At 59.1% G+C, this 13,494-nt stretch overlaps 1 protein-coding gene across 1 annotated transcript in view; it reads right to left on the bottom strand.

The window, feature by feature from the left end:
- Window positions 1–1,390: 1,390 nt before the first annotated feature.
- LOC138356306 (uncharacterized) overlaps window positions 1,391–13,494 on the bottom strand; it is a 25,787-nt gene continuing 13,683 nt past the window's right edge. The window contains exon 3 of the mRNA XM_069312281.1: window positions 1,391–1,639. Within this exon, the coding sequence (XP_069168382.1) occupies window positions 1,391–1,639 (249 nt within the window). The remainder of the gene's footprint in view (window positions 1,640–13,494) is intronic.

Raw genomic sequence — 13,494 nt, forward strand, 5'->3', positions numbered from 1 at the left:
TAATATCACAACACACCATGGACCAGTATGGTAATATCACAACACACCATGGTCCAGTATGGTAATATCACAACACACCATGGACCAGTATGGTAATATCACAACACACCATCACACCATGGACCAGTATGGTAATATCACAACACACCTGAGTGATTGTGAGGTGATGGTGATATAGCAGTGATAGTAATATAATAGTGATATTGTGATAGTGATACTGAGGTGGTGATATGACAGTGATATGGAGGTGATGGTAATATAGCTGTGATAGTGAGGCGATATAGCAGTGATAGTATAGTAGTGATAAAGCAGTGGTATTGAGGTGATGGTGATATGACAGTGATGGTGCAGCAGTGGTGCTTTAGCAGTGATAGTGATATATTAGTATATGTAAGGAGGAAATCTATCACTGTGAGGTGATAATGCAGAGAAAGTGAAATGATTTTGGTGTAGCAGTAATAGTGTTATGTGATAGTGAGCTGTTGGTGATATAACAGTGACAACAGCTGTCATATGGTGACACCAACAATTTGTTACTCAACATGGTCAGTATATGACCCCAAGTGTGGGTCCTGAGGTGATGGTGATATATAGAGGTGACAGTGAAGCTACAGTGATACAGCAATGACAGGTTACAGTACTGAGAAGATATAGCATAGATGGTGATACAGCCGTCATTGTCAGGTATATGATACCAAAGTATAAATACCAAAGTGTTAAATACCAAAGATAGTGAAGTTATGATGATTGAGTGATAAAGGTCTGTCCTTAAGTTACATTGTCATCAAAACACGCAGTCTATGGTGATGCAGGGGTGATGGTGATGGTGGTGTTACAGTGAACTAGAGTGGCAGCACAACACCTCAGTAATGATGGTGGTGGTACAGAAAACTATAGTGGCAGCACAACACCACAGTAGTGATGGTGGTGGTACAGTGAACTAGAGTGGCAGCACAACACCACAGTAGTGATGGTGATGGTACAGTGAACTAGAGTGGCAGCACAACACCACAGTAGTGATGGTGGTGGTACAGTGAACTAGAGTGGCAGCACAACACCACAGTAGTGATGGTGGGGGTATAATGAAGTAGAGTGGCAGCACAACACCACAGCAGTGATGGTGGTAGTACAGTGAACTAGAGTGGCAGCCCAACACCACAGTAGTGATGGTGGTGGTACAGAGAATGAGTGTGGCAGCACACCAAAGTAGTGATGGTGGTGGTACAGTGAACTAGGGTGGCAGCGAAACACCACAGTAGTGATGGTGGTGGTACAGTGAACTAGAATGGCAGCACAACACCACAGTCCACCACAGTCACCTCCGTAATGTCACTGTGGTTGACTGCTGCCCTCACCACATCCAGGCCGCTCACCACATCACCGAAGACATTTACCCACTGGGCACCACCCTGGTGGCGATGGCGAACTGGGCACACCTGGGATCCCCCGGCCCCCACAACGACCACACAGTTCCTGCCCGGCCTGACCACCGGTACTGCCCCTGGGGGTCAGGCAACAGAGGGGCTCCTCCCTTACCATCATTACTCTCGTAGTCTCCGCCCTTCACCCACTCCTCCGGCTGACCCTTGTTCCACACCCACAACAGTTTAGTGTTGCGGTAGGTGTGGCCCCGCTGGCCCTTACACAACAACACAAACTGTCTGGCCAGCGGAGTGTCAGGGGTCAGCCGGATGGTGACCCGCCCTCTTGTTGACCCCGCCCACCCGAGGTCAAGGAACGCCAGGGTGCAGGAGGGCTCCAGCACGCCCACAACCTCACTCTCCTGCAGGAAATGAAATAAATCATGCTGATAACTGTTCAACAAAATGTTATCCTATTAGTTATGATAACTCAGTAAATCAGTAATGTCAGTAAGACAAGTGGGTGTAATAAAGTAACCTGGAGGGTGTGGGCGTGGGCGAGCGTGGGCTGACGCAGGAGTGAGTGGAGGAGCAGCTGTCCGTCTTGTAGAGTTATCCTGGCGGAGCGACGGCCATCTTGGTCTTCCTGGACGGCCAACACCCGGCCAGCCTCCACCAGCCTCTTGACGGCCAACACCCGGCCAGCCTCCACCAGCCTCTTGACGGCCAACACCCGGCCAGCCTCTACCAGCCTCTTGACAGGCTCACTCATCCTGCGGAGGTTCTCAACATGTGGACAGTGTCAGCCCCATTATCACATGTGGACAGTGTCAGCACCATTATCACCTGTGGTCAATGTCAGCCCCATTATGACCTGTGGTTAGTGTCAGCCCCATTATCACCTTTAGTCAGTGAGAGACCCATTACCAGTAAACCACATCTACCATATTCACCACAAACAGCACATTACACTACACATAAACTGAAGCCAGTGAAGGAAAGCACCTACTGGCAAAGGGTTGGTGCTGGACCTATAGCTCCAGCCCCCCTCTACTGGCAGGCGGTTGGTGCTGGACCTGTAGCTCCAGCCCCCCTCTACTGGCAGAGAGTTGGTGCTCGACCTGTAGCTCCAGCCCCCCTCCCCTAGTGGCAGAGGGTTGGTGCTGAACCTGTAGCTCCATCCCCCCCTCTACTGGCATGGGGTTGGTGCTGAACCTGAAGCTCCATCCCCCCCTCTACTGGTACGGGGTTGGTGCTGGACCTGTAGCACCAGCCCCCTCTACTGGCAGGGGGTTGGTGCTAGACCTGTAGCTCCAGCCCCCCTTTACTGGCTGGGGGTTGAAGCTGGACCTGTAGCACCAGCCCCCCTCTACTGGAAGTGGGTTGATGCTGCACCTGTAGTTCTAGCCACCCTTTACTGGCAGGGGGTTGATGCTGGACCTGTAGCTCCAGCCCCCCTCTACTGGCAGGGGGTAGGTGTTGGGCATGTAGCTCCAGCCCCCCTATACTAGCATGGGGTAGGTGCTGGACCTGTAGCTCCAGCCCCCTTCTACTGGTAAGGGGTCGGTGCTTGACCTGTAGCTCCAGCCCCCCTCTACTGGCAGTGGGTTGGTGCTGGACCTGTAGCTTCAGCCCCCCTCAACTGGCAGGGGGTAGGTGCTTGACCTGTAGCTCCAGCCCCCCTCTACTGGCAGTGCTTTGGAGCTGGACCTGTAGCTCGAGCCCCTCTATACTGGCAGGGGGTTGGTGCTGGGCCTGTAACTCCAACCCCCCCCCTCCCTCAATTGGCAGAGGGAGGTTGGTGCTGGACCTGTAGCTCCAGCCCTTCCTCAACTGGCATAGGGTTGGTGTTGGACCTGTAGCTCCAAACCCGTCTATTGGCATGGGGTTGGTGCTGGACCTGTAGCTTCAGCCCCCCTCTACTGGCAGGGGGTTGATGCTGGAGCTGTAGTTCCAGCCCCCCCCCTCTACTGGATGGGGTTGGTGCTGGACCCATAGCTTCAGCCCCCTTCTACTGGCACGAGGTTGGTGCTGGACCTGTAGCTCCAGCCCCCCTCTACTGACAGGGGGGTTGGTGCTGAACCTGAAGCTCCAGCCCCCCTCTACTAGCAGGGGGTTGGTGCTGGACCTGTAACTCCAGCCCCCCTCTACTAGCAGGGGGTTGGTGCTGGACCTGTAGCTCCAGCGTCCCCTCTACTGGCAGGGGGTTGGTGCTGGCCCTGTAACTCCAGGCCCCCTCTACTGGCATGGAGTTGGTGGTGGACCTGTAACTCCAGCCCCCCTCTAATGGCAGGGGGATGGTGCTGGACCTGCAGCTCCAGCCCCCCTCCCCTAGTGGCAGAGGGTTGGTGCTGAACCTGTAGCTCCAGCCCCCCCTCTACTGGCAGGGGGTTGGTGCTGAACCTGAAGCTCCATCCCCCCCCCTCTACTGGTACGGGGTTAGTGCTGGACCTGTAGCACCAGCCCCCTCTACTGGCAGGGGGTTGGTGCTGGACCTGTAGCGCCAGCCCCCCTCTACTGGCAGGGGGTTGGTAATGGACCTGTAGCTCCACCCCCCTCTACTGGCAGGGGGATGGTGCTGGACCTGTAGCTCCAGCCCCCCCTCTACTGGCAGTGGGTTGGTGCTGGACCTGAAGCTCCACCCCCCTCTACTGGCAGGGGGTTGGTGTTGGACCTGTAGCTCCAGCCCCCCCTCTACTGGCATTGGGTAGGTGCTGGACCTGTAGCCCAGCCCCCTTCTACTGGCAAGGGGTTGGTGCTTGACCCGTAGCTCCAGACCCCCTCTATTGGCATGGGGTTGGTGCTGGACCTGTAGCTTCAGCCCCCCTCTACTGGCAGGGGGTTGATGCTGGAGCTGTAGTTCCAGCCCCCCACCCCTCTACTGGATGGGGTTGGTGCTGGACCCATAGCTTCAGCCCCCTTCTACTGGCACGAGGTTGGTGCTGGACATGTAGCTCCAGCCCCCCTCTACTGACAGGGGGGTTGGTGCTGAACCTGAAGCTCGAGCCCCCCACCTCTACTGGCAGGGGGATCGTGCTGGACATGTAGCTCCAGCCACCCTCTACTGGCATGGGGTTGGTGCTGGACCTGTAATTCCAGCCCTCCTCTACTAGCAGGGGGTTGGTGCTGGACCTGTAACTCCAGCCCCCCTCTACTAGCAGGGGGTTGGTGCTGGACCTGTAGCTCCAGCGTCCCCTCTACTGGCAGGGGGTTGGTGCTGGCCCTGTAACTCCAGGCCCCCTCTACTGGCATGGAGTTGGTGGTGGACCTGTAACTCCAGCCCCCCTCTAATGGCAGGGGGATGGTGCTGGACCTGTAGCTCCAGCCCCCCTCTACTGGCAGGGGGTTGGTAATGGACCTGTAGCTCCACCCCCCCTCTACTGGCAGGGGGATGGTGCTGGACCTGTAGCTCCAGCCCCCCCCTCTACTGGCAGTGGGTTGGTGCTGGACCTGAAGCTCCACCCCCCCTCTACTGGCAGGGGGTTGGTGTTGGACCTGTAGCTCCAGCCCCCCTTCTACTGGCATTGGGTAGGTGCTGGACCTGTAGCCCAGCCCCCTTCTACTGGCAAGGGGTTGGTGCTTGACCCGTAGCTCCAGCCCCCCTCTACTGGCAGTGGGTTGGTGCTGGACCTGTAGCTCCAGCCCCCCTCTACTGGCAGAGTGTTGGTGCTGGACCAGTAGCTCCAGATCCCCCACCCGTCTACTGGATGGGGTTGGTGCTGGACCTGTAGCTTCAGCCCCCCTCTACTGACAGGGGGGTTGGTGCTGGACCTGAAGCTCGAGCCCCCCCCCCCTCTACTGGCAGGGGGGATCGTGCTGGACATGTAGCTCCAGCCCCCCTCTACTGGCATGGGGTTGGTGCTGGACCTGTAACTCCAGCCCCCCTCTACTGGAAGGGGGATTGGGGCTGGACCTGTAGCTCCAGCCCCCCTCTAGTGGCAGGGGGTTGGTGATGGGCCTGTAGCTCCAGCCCCCCTCTACTGGCAGGGGGTTGATGCTGGACCTGTAGTTCCAGCCCCCCCCCCTCTACAGGATGGGGTTGGTGCTGGACCTGTAGCTTCAGCCCCCTTTTACTGGCATGGGGTTGGTGCTGGACCTGTAACTCCAGCCCCCCTCTACTGGCAGGGGGGTTGGGGCTGGACCTGTAGTTCCAGCCCACCTCTACTGGCAAGGGGTTTGTGCTGGACCTGTAGCCCCAGGCCCCCTCTACTGGCAAGGGGTTCGTGCTGGATTTGTAGCTTCAGCGTCCCCCCCTCTACAGGCAGGGGGTTGGTGCTGGACCTGTAGCTCCAGCGTCTCTCTACTGGCAGAGGGTTGGTGCTGGACCTGTAACTCCAGCCCCCCTCTACTGGCATGGAGTTGGTGCTGGACCTGTAACTCCAGCCCCCTCTACTGGCAGAGAGTTGGTGCTGGACCTGTAGCTCCAGCCCCCCTTACCTAGTGGCAGAGGGTTGGTGCTAAACCTATAGCTCCAGCCTCCCTCTACTGGCAGGGGGTTGGTGCTGAACCTGAAGCTCCTTCCCCCTCTCTACTGGTACGGGGTTGGTGCTGGACCTGTAGCACCAGCCCCCTCTACTGGCAGGGGGTTGGTGCTGGACCTGTAGCTCCAGCACCCCTCTACTGGCAGGAGGTTGGTGCTAGACCTGTAGCTCCAGCCCCCCTCTACTGGCTTGGGGTTGAAGCTGGACCTGTAGCGCCAGCCCCCCTCTACTGGCAGGGGGTTGGTGCTGGACCTGTAGCTCCAGCCCCCCCTCTACTGGCAGTGGGTTGGTGCTGGACCTGAAGCTCCAGCCCCCCTCTACTGGAAGTGGGTTGGTGCTGCACCTGTAGCTCCAGCCCCCCTCTACTGGCAGGGGGTTCGTGCTGGATTTGTAGCTTCAGCCCCCCCCCCTCCCTCTACTGACAGTGGGTTGGTGCTGGACGTGTAGCTCCAGCACCCCCCCCCTCTACAGGCAGGGGGTTGGTGCTGGACCTGTAGCTCCAGCCCCCCCTCTACTGGCAGTGGGTTGGTGCTGGACCTGAAGCTCCAGCCCCCCTCTACTGGAAGTGGGTTGGTGCTGCACCTGTAGCTCCAGCCCCCCCTCTACTGGCAGGGGGTTCGTGCTGGATTTGTAGCTTCAGCCCCCCTCTACTGACAGGGGGGTTGGTGCTGGACCTGAAGCTCGAGCCCCCCCCCCCTCTACTGGCAGGGGGGATCGTGCTGGACATGTAGCTCCAGCCCCCCTCTACTGGCATGGGGTTGGTGCTGGACCTGTAACTCCAGCCCCCCTCTACTGGCAGGGGGATTGGGGCTGGACCTGTAGCTCCAGCCCCCCTCTTGTGGCAGGGGGTTGGTGATGGGCCTGTAGCTCCAGCCCCCCTCTACATCCAGGGGGTTGATGCTGGACCTGTAGTTCCAGCCCCCCCCCCCTCTACAGGATGGGGTTGGTGCTGGACCTGTAGCTTCAGCCCCCTTCTACTGGCATGGGGTTGGTGCTGGACCTGTAACTCCAGCCCCCCTCTACTGGCAGGGGGGTTGGGGCTGGACCTGTAGTTCCAGCCCACCTCTACTGGCAAGGGGTTTGTGCTGGACCTGTAGCCCCAGGCCCCCTCTACTGGCAAGGGGTTCGTGCTGGATTTGTAGCTTCAGCGTCCCCCCCTCTACAGGCAGGGGGTTGGTGCTGGACCTGTAGCTCCAGCGTCTCTCTACTGGCAGAGGGTTGGTGCTGGACCTGTAACTCCAGCCCCCCTCTACTGGCATGGAGTTGGTGCTGGACCTGTAACTCCAGCCCCCTCTACTGGCAGAGAGTTGGTGCTGGACCTGTAGCTCCAGCCCCCCTTACCTAGTGGCAGAGGGTTGGTGCTAAACCTATAGCTCCAGCCTCCCTCTACTGGCAGGGGGTTGGTGCTGAACCTGAAGCTCCTTCCCCCTCTCTACTGGTACGGGGTTGGTGCTGGACCTGTAGCACCAGCCCCCTCTACTGGCAGGGGGTTGGTGCTGGACCTGTAGCTCCAGCACCCCTCTACTGGCTTGGGGTTGAAGCTGGACCTGTAGCGCCAGCCCCCCTCTACTGGCAGGGTGTTGGTGCTGGACCTGTAGCTCCAGCCCCCCCCCCCCCTTCTACTGGCAGGGGGATGGTGCTGGACCTGTAGCTCCAGCCCCCCCTCTACTGACAGTGGGTTGGTGCTGGACCTGAAGCTCCAGCCCCCCTCTACTGGAAGTGGGTTGGTGCTGCACCTGTAGCTCCAGCCCCCTCTACTGGCAGGGGGTTCGTGCTGGATTTGTAGCTTCAGCCCCCCCCCCTCCCTCTACTGACAGTGGGTTGGTGCTGGACGTGTAGCTCCAGCACCCCCCCCCCTCTACAGGCAGGGGGTTGGTGCTGGACCTGTAGCTCCAGCCCCCCCTCTACTGGCAGTGGGTTGGTGCTGGACCTGAAGCTCCAGCCCCCCTCTACTGGAAGTGGGTTGGTGCTGCACCTGTAGCTCCAGCCCCCCTCTACTGGCAGGGGGTTCGTGCTGGATTTGTAGCTTCAGCCCCCCCCCCCTCCCTCTACTGACAGAGGGTTGGTGCTGGACGTGTAGCTCCAGCACCCCCCCCTCTACAGGCAGGGGGTTGGTGCTGGACCTGTAGCTCCAGCGTCCACTCTACTGGCAGTGGGTTGGTGTTGGACCTGTAACTCCAGCCCCCCTCTACTGGCATGGAGTTGGTGCTGGACCTGTAACTCCAGCCCCCCTCTAATGGCAGGGGGATGGTGCTTGACCTGTAGCTCCAGCCGCCCTCTACTGGCAGAGAGTTGGTGCTGGACCTGTAACTCCAGCCCCCCTCTACTGGCATGGAGTTGGTGCTGGACCTGTAACTCCAGCCCCCCTCTAATGGCAGGGGGATGGTGCTGGACCTGTAGCTCCAGCCCCCCTCCCCTAGTGGCAGAGGGTTGGTGCTGAACCTGTAGCTCCAGTCCCCCTCTACTGGCAGGGGGTTGGTGCTGAACCTGAAGCTCCATCCTCCCCTCTACTGGTATGGGGTTGGTGCTGGACCTGTAGCACCATCCCCCTCTACTGGCAGGGTGTTGGTGCTGGACCTGTAGCTCCAGCACCCATCTACTGGCTGGGGGTTGAAGCTGGACCTGTAGCGCCAGCCCCCCTCTACTGGCAGGGGGTTGGTAATGGACCTGTAGCTCCACCCCCCTCTACTGGCAAGGGGATGTTGCTGGACCTGTAGCTCCAGCCCCCCCCCCTCTACTGGCAGTGGGTTGGTGCTGGACCGGAAGCTCCAGCCCCCCTCTACTGGAAGTGTGTTGGTGCTGCACCTGTAGCTTCAGCCCCCTCTACTGGCAGGGGGTTGGTGTTGGGCCTGTAGCTCCAGCCCCCCCCCCCTCTCAACTGGCATGGGGTAGGTGCTGGACCTGTAGCCCAGCCCCCTTCTACTGGCAAGGGGTTGGTGCTTGACCCGTAGCTCCAGCCCCCCTCTACTGGCAGTGGGTTGGTGCTGGACCTGTAGCTCCAGCGCCCCTCAACTGGCAGAGGGTAGGTGCTGGACCGGTAGCTCCAGCCCCCTTCTACTGGCAGGAGGTTGATGTTGGATCTGTAACTCCAGCCCAACTCTACTGGCAGTGCTATGGATCTGGACCTGTAGCTCGAGCCCTCTATAGTGGCAGGGGGTTGGTGCTGGACCTGTAGCTCCAGCCCCCTCTACTGGCAGGGGGTTGGTGCTGGACCTGTAGCTCCAGCCCAATTCTACTGGCAGGGAGTTGGTGCTGGACCTGTAGCTCCAGCCTCCCCTCTACAGGCAGGGGGTTGGTGCTGGACCTGTAGCTTGAGCCCCTCTATACTGGCAGGGGGTTGGTGCTGGACCTCTAGCTCCAGCCCCTACTCTACTGGCAGGGGGTTGGTGCTGCACATGTAGCTCCAGCCCCCCTCTACTGGCAGGGTGTTGGTGCTGGACCAGTAGCTCCGACCTCCCTTCAACTGGCAGGGGGTAGCTGCTGGACCTGTAGCTCCAGATCCCCCCCCCCAACTCAACTGGCAGGGGGGGTTGGGTTGGTACTGGACCTGTAGCTTCAGCCCCCCTCTACTGGCAGGGAGTTGGTGCTGGACCTGTAGCTCCAGCCCCCCCCTCTACTGGCAGTGGGTTGGTGCTGGACCTGTAGCTCCAGCCCCCCTCTATTGGCATGGGGTAGGTGCTGGACCTGTAGCTCCAGCCCCCCTCTACTGGCATGAGGTTGGTGCGGGACCTGTAGCTCCAGCCCCTCTCTACTGGCAGTGGGTTGGTGCTTGACCTGTAGCTCCAGCGCCCCTCAACTGGCAGGGGGTTGGTGCTGGACCGGTAGCTCCAGCCCCCTTCTACTGGCAGGGGGATGATGTTGGACCTGTAACTCCTGCCCAACTCTACTGGCAGTGCTTTGGTGCTGGGCCTGTAACTCCAACCCCCCCCCCTCCCTCAACTGGCTGAGGGAGGTTGGTGCTGGACCTGTAGCTCCAGCCCTTCCTCTACTGGCATGGGGTTGGTGTTAGACCTGTAGCTCCAGCCCTTCCTCTACTGGCATGGGGTTGGTGTTGGACCTGTAGCTCCAGCCCCCCTCTACTGGCAGGGGGTTGATGCTGGACCTGTAGTTCCAGCCCCCCCTCTACTGGATGGGGTTGGTGCTGGACCTGTAGCTTCAGCCCCCTTCTACTGGCACGGGGATGGTGCGGGACCTGTAGCTCCAGCCCCCCTCTACTGACAGGGGGGTTGGTGCTGGACCTGAAGCTCGAGCCCCCCCCCCTCTACTGGCAGGGGGGATCGTGCTGGACATGTAGCTCCAGCCCCCCTCTACTGGCATGGGGTTGGTGCTGGACCTGTAACTCCAGCCCCCCTCTACTGGCAGGGGGGTTGGGGCTGGACCTGTAGTTCCAGCCCACCTCTACTGGCATGGGGTTGGTGCTGGACCTGTAACTCCAGCCCCCCTCTACTGGCAGGGGGGTTGGTGCTGGACCTGTAGCCCCAGGCCCCCTCTACTGGCAAGGGGTTGGTGCAGGACCTGTAGCTCCAGGCCCCCTCCAACTGGCAGGGGGTTCGTGCTGGATTTGTAGCTTCAGCCCCCCCCCCCTCTACAGGCAGGGGGTTGGTGCTGGACCTGTAGCTCCAGCGTCTCTCTACTGGCAGGGGCTTGGTGCTGGACCTGTAACTCCAGCCCCCCTCTACTGGCATGGAGTTGGTGCTGGACCTGTAACTCCAGCCCCCCTCTACTGGCAGGGGGATGGTGCTTGACCTGTAGCTCCATCCCCCCTCTACTAGCAGAGAGTTGGTGCTGGACCTGTAGCTCCATCCCCCTCTCTACTGGTACGGGGTTCAAGCTGGACCTGTAGCACCAGCCCCCTCTACTGGCAAGGGGTTGGTGCTGGACCTGTAGCTCCAGCACCCCTCTACTGGCAGGGGGTTGGTGCTAGACCTGTAGCTCCAGCCCCCCTCTACTGGCTTGGGGTTGAAGCTGGACCTGTAGCGCCAGCCCCCCTCTACTGGCAGGGGGTTGGTGCTGGACCTGTAGCTCCAGCCCCCCTCCTCTACTGGCAGGGGGATGGTGCTGGACCTGTAGATCCAGCCCCCCTCCCCTCTACTGGCAGTGGGTTGGTGCTGGACCTGAAGCTCCAGCCCCCCCCCCACTACTGGAAGTGGGTTGGTGCTGCACCTGTAGCTCCAGCCCCCCCTCTACTGGCATGGGGTAGGTGCTGGACCTGTAGCTCCAGCCCCCTTCTACTGGCAAGGGGTTGGTGCTTGGCCTGTAGCTCCAGCCCCCCCCTCTACTGGCAGGGGGTTGATGTTGGACCTGTAGCTCGAGCCCCTCTATACTGGCGGGGGGTTGGTGCTGGACCTGTAGCTCCAGCCCCTTCTCAACTAGCAGGGGGTTAGTGCTGAACGTGCAGCCCCGCCCCCCCCCCTCTACTGGCAGGGGGTTGGTGCTAGACCTGTTGCTCCAGCCCCCCTCTACTGGCAGGAGGTTCGTGCTGAATCTGTAGCTCCAGCCCCCCTGTACTGACAAGGGGTTGGTGCTGAACCTGTAGCTCCAACCCCCCTCTGCTGGTAGGGGGTTGGTGCTGGACCTGTAGCTTCAGCCCCCCTCTACTGGCAGGGGGTTGGTGCTAGACCTGTAGCTCCAGCCCCCCTGTACTAGCTGGGGGTTGGTGCTGGACCTGTAGCTCCAGCTCCCCCCCCCCCTCTCTACTGGCAGGGGGTTGGTGCTGAACCTGTAGCTCCAGCCCCCCTCTACTGGCAGGGGGTTGGTGCAAGACCTGTAGCTCCAGCCCCCCCTCTACTGGCAGGGGGTTGGTACTGGACATGTAGCTCCAGCCCCCCTCTACTGTCAAGGTGTTGGTGCTGGAATTGTAGCTCCAGCCCCTCCCCTCTACTGGCAGGGGGGTTGGTGCTGAACCTGTAGCTCCAGCCACCCTCTACTTGCAGGGGGTTAGTGCTGGCCTTGTAGCTCTAGCCCCCCCCCCTCTACTGGCAGGGGGTTGATCCTATAACTGTAGCTGCAGCCCCCCTTTTTTGGCAGGGGGTTGGTCTTGGACCTGTAGCTCCAGCTCCCCTCTACCGGCAGGGGGTTGGTGCTGGACTTGTAGCTCAAGCCCCTCTCTACTTGCAGGGGGTTGGTGCTGGACCTGTAGCTCTTGTCCCCCTCTATTGGCAGAGAGTTGGTGCTGGACCAGTAGCCCCTCTACTGGCAGGGGGTTGGTCTTATAACTGTAGCTGCAGCCCCCCTTTTTTGGCAGGGGGTTGGTCCTGGATCTGTAGCTCCAGCACCCCGCTGCTGGTAGGGGGACGGTGCTGGACCTGTAGCTCCAGCCCCCCTTTACTGGCAGGGGGTTGGTGCCGAACCTGTAGCTTCAGCCCCCCTCTACTGGCAAGGGGTTGGTGCCGAACCTGTAGCTCCAGCCCCCCTCTACTGGCAGGGGGTTGGTGCCGAACCTATAGCTCGAGCCCCCCCTTTACTGGCAAGGTGGTTGGTGCTGAACCTGTAGCTCCAGCCCCCCCTTTACTGGCAGGGTGGTTGGTGCTGAACCTGTAGCTCCAGCCCCCCTCTACTGGCAGGGGGTTGGTGCCGAACCTATAGCTCCAGCCCCCCCTTTACTGGCATTGTGGTTGGTGCTGAACCTGTAGCTCCAGCCCCCCTCTACTGGCTGGGTGGTTGGTGCTGGACCTGTAGCTCCAGCCCCCCTCTACTGGCAGGGGGGGGGTTGGTGCTGGACCTGTAGCTCCAGCCCCCCTCTATTGGCAGGGGGTTGGTGCTGGACCTGTAGCTCCAGCCCCCCTCTACTGGCAGGGGGTTGGTGCTGGACCTGTAGCTCTAGCCCCCCTCTACTGGCAGGGGGGGTTGGTGCTGGACCTGTAGCTCCAGCTGCCCTCTACTGGCAGGGGGTTGGTGCTGGACCTGTAGCTCCAGCCCTCCTCTACTGGCAAGGGGTTGGTGCTGGCATTGTTTGGGAGTTTGTTGGCAGTTTCAAGGCTTCAGTCTCTTCGAACCCAGCAGCGGTCTGTTTTGGTTCACTGTCTTCCTGGATGCTTTCCCGGTAGGTTGGTGGAGTGTCACCCGCTCTCTGTGCCTCTGTAAGAGGGGCCAGGATCCCGGGTTCAAAAGAGGATCATGGGTTAAATCACCATGCAGGCCTGAAATGGATCCCATGTTTCCTTTCACCTGATGTATCTGTTCACCTACCTGAATATATTTTTCTAGGAGTAAGACAACTATTTTAGATTGTTTGTTAAGGAAAGTCAGTAGTTGACCTTGGGGAACCCCAATAAACCTAAGAACAGCCCAGCAAACAATTTTAGGTTGCCACAACATATCTGGAAAGTATTTGAAAGTATTGGAAACGTTTGTTTTATCGTATCAGATACGATATTGTGTGTGGACTTAAATAGGTTTCCAAAACTTATAACCAAGACATATGTATCTAACACTAATTTGAGATGTTGTGGCAACTTACACTCCTAACATGAGTCATTCATAATCCATTCATACACCAATATGAATCTCTTGTGAAAGGTTTGAGCCTTATCTGAACCATTTTCACATCTTTGTGTTTAAAGTTAAATTTCTTGAAAATAAAAAATATTTATTTTTAAATATATTTAAATATTTTAAATATTTTAAATAATAAATTTTTTATATTATATTAG

The sequence above is a fragment of the Procambarus clarkii genome, chromosome 71, assembly GCF_040958095.1.
Source record: "Procambarus clarkii isolate CNS0578487 chromosome 71, FALCON_Pclarkii_2.0, whole genome shotgun sequence".
NCBI lineage: Eukaryota > Metazoa > Arthropoda > Malacostraca > Decapoda > Cambaridae > Procambarus > Procambarus clarkii.